This window comes from Anopheles bellator, chromosome 1 (genome assembly GCF_943735745.2).
Source record: "Anopheles bellator chromosome 1, idAnoBellAS_SP24_06.2, whole genome shotgun sequence".
In the NCBI taxonomy this organism is placed as follows: Eukaryota; Metazoa; Arthropoda; class Insecta; order Diptera; family Culicidae; genus Anopheles; species Anopheles bellator.
In genome coordinates this window covers 14,206,311-14,213,218 of record NC_071285.1, presented here as the reverse complement: position 1 = coordinate 14,213,218, position 6,908 = coordinate 14,206,311, and the positions used below count along the sequence as shown (strand labels likewise).

The following is a 6,908-nucleotide window of genomic DNA, read 5'->3' as shown; positions in this document are numbered from 1 at the left end:
TACGAGTCCTTGTTGCCCATACCGACCATCACACCCTGGTGGCGCGGACGGCCGACAATGGACGGGAAGACGGCACGTGGGGCGTCATCACCAGCGAATCCGGCCTTGCACATTCCGGATCCATTGTCGACGACTAGTGCTCCCGCATCATCATCACACATCTTGGCTGGGCTTTGGTTGGCTTAGAGCTCTGCAAGTGACCAACAGACGTAATACACGTTAACACAACGCGCACCTTCCCTTTTAACGCCGCGAGGATATTCGATATCTTTGGGACGAAATTATTATCTCAGCAATGCAAGTCGAAGCAAGATTTCTACTTTCAGCGCCTTTTTTCTGACATATCGAACAAATCGTTCTAAACCCGATTTTTTTTTTGTCGTTCTTACGTCAACAAGATTTTGGCCGTTTATATGACAGTTGTCAAAACAGTTTATTTTAATTCAAATTTACTGTTGGCTCCTGTAGTTCCTGAATGTTAAATGTCTTCCGCAACCTCATTACTTTACCTTTTTATTACTTTACATTTATTAATTTTACGAGAAAACTGTTCTTTTACTATTTGATGATATTAACATTGAAATAGTTTTATTTTGAATTTTGGTGTTCTATAGTTTCCAGTAAATGTTTGGACTGTTTGCAAAAGATTTCACTGTACAACTAATTGGAGCATTCATTCTTATTGAACAACTCTCACCACAGGCACTTCGACAAAAGTTTGCAAATGTTCACTAATTCCCGAGATGCATTGCTGAGTTAATAATCCACATCCAGCTATCGTTTATCACTTCCGAGACTTCCTTCAGTCCCAAGATGGTGCTCAAGAACGGCGACACTAGAACCGTTTCACACAGAATCACAGAATCGTCTCAATACTGACCCTTGGAAAACTATAAGAATATGCCTTGACGGCGTCTCAGTAATACGGCGAGTGACGGTCGTACGACCCAACAGTAAGCTTATATACTCGCCACGCGTTCCTAGGCCGTGGAGTGGACAATCCTTAGAAGGAATCGAATCCGGTCTCCCGTGCCGTTTTCGGGGATCCGGGGATCGGGAGTAGCTGGGTCCCAGCGCCACGATCGTGCTGTCTCTTTCGGCTCGTTTCACAGTTTTCCACCGCTTCCCAAGTGTTCGTGTGGAAAACACTAATACACCGGACCGGGCGGACCGTCCTCTCGGCGGCGGCGCGCACTCTCGCACCTACAGGCGATCAAAGGCGCTAGGGTGATCGCAGAGTGCACTGAGGGCAGAGCAGTGCACCACCCCAGACCCCAGGTGTGACCTGTCGGGGTGCCGGGTCTAGGGGGTCGCGCACTCGCATACCAAAACACGCAACCACTTCCTCGGCCGAATTCCCGCCCGAAACGATCGCTTCGCTCGTGGTCGTGGTGAGCGTACGCAGGCTCTACTATCAAATTTAAATCAAGCCACGAGTGGTGACGAATGTCGTGACGGGTTTTCGGTGAGCCGAAACAAGACAACTTTACGCGAAGATGTAATTTTTATTATCAGTCTTTCGAGATATTTTCGATCTCCGATGGGGGGCTACGGGGTGGCCACACGCACACCAGCAGCGAGCCCCGTCATGGTATGCATAATCGTCGGGTTACGGGAACGGTCCGCTATCGGTCAGGTCAAATTAGGGCATCGATAGAACCCACTGCGTGCCAGTGCATTGCGACAAAAACGCTTCTTGACCATATTTAGAGCCTCGAGCATCCTCCGATTACGACATGTTATGCGGATGTAAAGATCGCCTTGTTTAAACAGTTTATAAATTTATCGAATCCATATTCTAATAGAAAAACTATACACACGTTGAAAACATTAACCTATTGTTAAAACATATCCTTGTCAAGTAATTTTTAAGCTCATACATTAACATTCGATAACACGTTGGTTCGTTAAGGCTTGGATCAATTTTTGGTGCTTGGTTAATAAGTTGAACATACACTTAATTAAGAACAATCATCCCATTCGATACATTTGGAATTTGGAATTGGAAAGTCACTGAAATCTAACAAACTGTGTTGTGATGTTGGTTGAGATATTGTGTCCTCTCTAAAGTCCATAGTGAAATGATATCTAAAATATGATATTTATGATTTTAAAATATGATTTATGAATATGATAAAATATGATATATGATTTTTACAAAAAACAACATGTTTGTATTTCACGTTGCACTCCGAAAGACTTCCCTACACCGACCTACCCGAAAGGTATCAAAACCAAATCTTTTGGTCACGCCGAGCTAATCCACGACCCACTATCTGGCCCGATATCTTTCTATTTCGCGCCATCAAAGCGCACCACCGTAATTAAACTATGCTAGACAAGAGAAGCACCAGATTTCTTCGCTGCCCTCCTCACAGCACTCTAGTACCGTCGGCCACAATCCGTCAAATGCCTAACATTCATTCCGTTTGTTCTAAATTTGCTCAGCCGCAAAACTCCTCGCGAGCGCAAATGATCTTTCGGCGATCACCATCAACAGCCTGCGCATACGAAGACGGCAACCGACGACTTCTGGGTTGTCGCAGACTCACACATGGCCGTCCGTGTCCTGAACCGAGCACGGGCCATCGTCAAACGGCCGGAACTGATTGAACCTGACACCTCAATGTAGCACGGGCGCACAAAATGAATCAACTTGTAGAAACAACAGCGTTGGAACATTTTCGTTCAAAATTTTATTACTAAAAAAAGAACAAATTTACAAAAAACGAAGGGCGAAAAGCTTACACTATTGGTTTTCTGTTTTCCGTTCTCTTTCTGTTTGCCCGCTTGCAGATGTTGTGCGAACCGTGATCTTCGAAAACACTGTGTTTCACTGTTACGCAAGCCCCTCTTCCAGGATCATGATGTAGCCCGTGGACCGTGTTAGCTTTGAATTCGTAATGCTATCTTGTCTGGTGGTGGTTCTAATGGATTCCTCTAGTCGAGTCAGATGCAGGTTGGTTACGTTGGTACCACGTTGGTCGGTAGCACCGGGCAGCGTTTCGCTTAGAAGCACTTGCGGTGGACGATTCCTGGACCGCCCTCATCGTACTCGTGCTTCGAGATCCACATCGACTGGAAGGTGGACAACGAGGCCAGGATGGAGCCACCGATCCACACGGAGTACTTGCGCTCCGGTGGGGCAATGATCTTAATCTTGATCGTCGACGGAGCCAGCGAAGTGATCTCCTTCTGCATACGATCGGCGATACCCGGGTACATGGTGGTACCACCGGACAGAACACTGTTGGCGTACAGATCCTTACGGATGTCGACATCGCAGCGCATGATGGAGTTGTACACCGTTTCGTGAATGCCGGTCGATTCCATTCCCAGGAACGAGGGCTGGAACAGGGCCTCCGGAGCACGGAAGCGCTCGTTACCGATGGTAATGACCTGACCGTCGGGCAATTCATACGACTTCTCCGACGACGATGAAGCCGCGGCAGCCTGCATTTCCTGCTCAAAGTCCAGCGCAACGTAGCACAGCTTCTCCTTGATGTCACGGACGATTTCGCGCTCGGCCGTGGTGGTGAACGAGTAACCGCGCTCGGTCAGGATCTTCATCAGGTAGTCGGTCAGATCGCGACCAGCCAGATCCATACGAAGAATAGCATGAGGCAGAGCATAACCTTCGTAGATCGGGACGGTATGCGAAACACCATCTCCAGAGTCCAGGACGATACCGGTGGTACGACCAGAGGCATACAGGGACAGCACGGCCTGGATGGCCACATAAACTGCCGGCGAAGCGAACGTCTCAAACATAATCTGGGTCATCTTCTCGCGGTTCGATTTCGGGTTCAGCGGGGCCTCAGTCAACAGAACCGGATGCTCCTCCGGCGCTACGCGGAGCTCATTGTAGAACGTGTGATGCCAGATCTTCTCCATATCGTCCCAGTTGGTGATGATACCGTGCTCGATCGGATATTTCAGCGTGAGGATACCACGCTTGGACTGAGCTTCGTCACCGACATAGGCGTCTTTCTGGCCCATACCGACCATCACACCCTGGTGACGCGGACGTCCAACGATCGACGGAAATACGGCGCGTGGGGCGTCATCTCCAGCGAATCCGGCCTTGCACATTCCGGATCCATTGTCGATGACTAGTGCTCCCGCATCATCATCACACATCTTGACGGATGTCTAGGGAACTTCCTGGGACGAGCAAAGAAAACCGATTTTACTCTCAGCCTTCATGTTCAATTTATATTATTTGTTTGAACATTTAAACACTTTTAGACTATTAGCAACCTTCTAACATACCATCAGGTGGGACTGTTCAACCAACAAGGGACACATTTTGTGGGACGAGCACAAACAGAGAGAACGGCACAGGACTTGCACAACGCCGATACGCCACCGGCGACGGTACACCCAAGGACGTCACAGGACATTACTCTGGAACCGAGGCTCGAACAGGAAACACCCAATACTTTGACCATCTTGTCAGAGACACTGACCAACGGCGGGCCAACGACAAAACGAGGAAGCTGCAAGCCTTGAGCTGCTGCACTGAGTCTGAGGCTGAACACTGTGCACTTGGCGGCAAAACCGAACGGTGAGTGACCCAAGAACTACCGATTGCACCGTTTTATATCGAACTATCGACTCCGCGTCGTGCCGTGCGGCAATCCTTACAAGGAGTGGGTAGCGCAAAACACCGCGACCGAAGTGCAGAAAGATTTTCCGATCCGATCGATTTTCGCGTACCGATTCGCACCCGATCGATCGTTCTCGGACGCATCGGTACCCCGACGATCGATGCTTTGCTGTGCGTTTCGCGAACATCGGCATCACCGAGCGCCGCCACTCGAGCTGAAGTCTATTTATGGGAAAGTATTTTCAGTCCCCTAATTTGAAGTGCACGAAAAATGTCCCGATAGCGGCGTCCCCCATTGCATTGTATGTCGTAATAAATTTGGAATGATCATAATTTTGAGGAAATCATCATGCGCTCTAATCGTTAGAGTTTCATCCAGCCGCCGTTTATCGTGGCAGATGCTTCGGCAATAAATTAAAGCACGCCAAGCATTTGGCATCGAGATGGACAAATTGCAGATGTGAGGACCGCGTGTCCCCGGCACATTCCGATAGTACATCGCGCTTAGTACCGAAAGTGCCCCCGCAACTCCTCAGGGGTGACCCAGATTTCATTGATAGGATCGTCATCCATTCAAATATTAGCCCGCTCCCGGTGGCGGTGACATTTTTCACTTCCCAGCGCAGCGATCGGACCGCCGAGATCAGATACCGCTGGCGCACCCGAGAGAGAAAGAGAGAGAGAGCAAGAGAGAGTCAGAATGTGCCCAGAGCCAACTCGCCGACGTGGAAAACGTCACGAGAAGTCGGACGAAAAAAACGTCACCCACTACTGAATTTGGCCACGTTTCACGCAAGCCGCCTGTTCGCTCGTTCGGCCAGTTGGCTAAATTTAAACGGCCATTAAATTTACAAACAGTCCCGCCCCGACCCCGCGGGCTCCCGATCATAGTTTGTTCGTCGATCGTTTCGCCCAACACTCGAGCAGCAAAATCAAAATAAATTCCCGTCCGAAAAAAAGCAAAACAAAAACCTATGCTGTGTGGGGCGTAAGCGCCAACCACCGATCGGAAACATCGCCAAGAAGGGCAATGCTGTCGGTGCCGTGCCCGCGCCAGACGCACGAGAAGCCCGCGCTCGGAGGCGGAAAAGGATTCCCTTGCTACTAAATTCACTACCACACATCAAGCCTTCTACCCGAACGGTACATTGTTGCAGCAGTTTAAGGTCCAATGTGTATTTGATTTCTGTTTCGTATTGTTATGGCAGACTGCGCCGAGTCCCCAAAAATTGGTAGTGCATCTGCTCAGAGTACTGCCAACAGACTGACTAATTTATGAAACAAATCTGAACCAAACAAAAATACCCAAAGATCGGCCATGCCCAACAAGTCTCTGTTGAAGTGTATGCCGCGCTCCGATCTCTCCGAGATGGCCCAACGATTCTATTACCAAATATGGGAACGTGTCTGCCGGCGACTCGCAGGGATATTCTCGTTTCCCAACATCTTTGGTCGCTTGCCCCGCGCCAAACCCATCCGATCGCCTATCCGACCCGAAATCTACGACTGTATGAGTTCGCACGCTATCCGAAGATGGCATCGGGGCTCTACTTTGCACCGGTACCCGAGGTGTGATACGGTTCTCACTGTTACACTATGGCCAACCGGGTGCTTAACATAGAATTCTAAAAATAAGGGCTCTATCATCGGGCGCGCGGCTTGCGGCGATCGTAACCATTACCAACGCATCGGGCTAGCGGCCCTATCAGTCGTCACCCGCGAGCATAGCACGGTTCTTGCATCAGCGCTGTCCGTCGCTGCATTGGCCGTCCGTACACACCAACATTTCAACCGAGGCTAATCTCAAACGGGTACGACGGATCCTAGGCAGGGAACTCAAGATTCGATGCCAGAGCATGTTTTGTTCTGCGAGGCACAACATCACCCACCGATCAGTTCCAGTGGCCAGCGCTTGTGCGAGAAGCTGTCTCACCAGAAGTCTCTGAACTTGACCAAGTCATTCGGTGTCCATGATTCGGTTAATTTCTCAATAGTCCACTGGCCAGTGCACCTGCAGCCCAGTGGCTTTCCGGTGTGGATTAACGAAACATCTTCAAAACCCTGTAGCGTCGGCCAGAACGTGTGGGAGTTTGTAACGGTCTAAGGGATCACCGTTGCCAACTGATTCGCTCGAGAAGCGTGAAGTGAGGGGTTCGGCATCGGATACCGGCCAGCCAAGTGAGCACGACCAATTCATGGAACGTGCCCTCGCTAATGGGGCAGCAATTCAATCGCTCTCTGGCCACGTGCTTCGAAGATGGCCCCCAGATATTCTAGGCATGGTGCCGGCCCAGCTTCA

The 6,908-nt window shown here is 49.7% G+C and overlaps 2 protein-coding genes across 2 annotated transcripts in view; both read right to left on the bottom strand.

Annotated features, from left to right (window-relative positions):
- Nucleotides 1-970, bottom strand: part of LOC131216213 (actin, muscle-type A2) — a 1,942-nt gene extending 972 nt beyond the window's left edge. The window contains exons 1-2 of the mRNA XM_058210645.1: nucleotides 881-970; nucleotides 1-190 (exon numbers count right to left, since the gene is read on the bottom strand). The exon at nucleotides 1-190 is cut by the window's left edge and continues 972 nt beyond it. Of these exons, the coding sequence (XP_058066628.1) occupies nucleotides 1-161 (161 nt within the window). The 5' untranslated portion in view covers nucleotides 162-190; nucleotides 881-970. The remainder of the gene's footprint in view (nucleotides 191-880) is intronic.
- Nucleotides 971-2,672: 1,702 nt separating this feature from the next.
- On the bottom strand, nucleotides 2,673-4,622 carry LOC131205272 (actin, indirect flight muscle-like). The gene is made up of 2 exons (XM_058197304.1): nucleotides 4,470-4,622; nucleotides 2,673-4,164 (listed from the first exon to the last, which is right to left on the bottom strand). The coding sequence occupies exon 2, from the start codon at nucleotides 4,138-4,140 to the stop codon at nucleotides 3,010-3,012; it is 1,131 nt and encodes a 376-aa protein (XP_058053287.1). The 5' UTR covers nucleotides 4,141-4,164; nucleotides 4,470-4,622; the 3' UTR covers nucleotides 2,673-3,009.
- Nucleotides 4,623-6,908: the final 2,286 nt, after the last annotated feature.

Bases quoted from the DNA above. Each gene is read 5' to 3' on its own strand.
- LOC131205272 (XM_058197304.1), bottom strand. From the start codon at position 4,140: ATGTGTGATGATGATGCGGGAGCACTAGTCATCGACAATGGATCCGGA.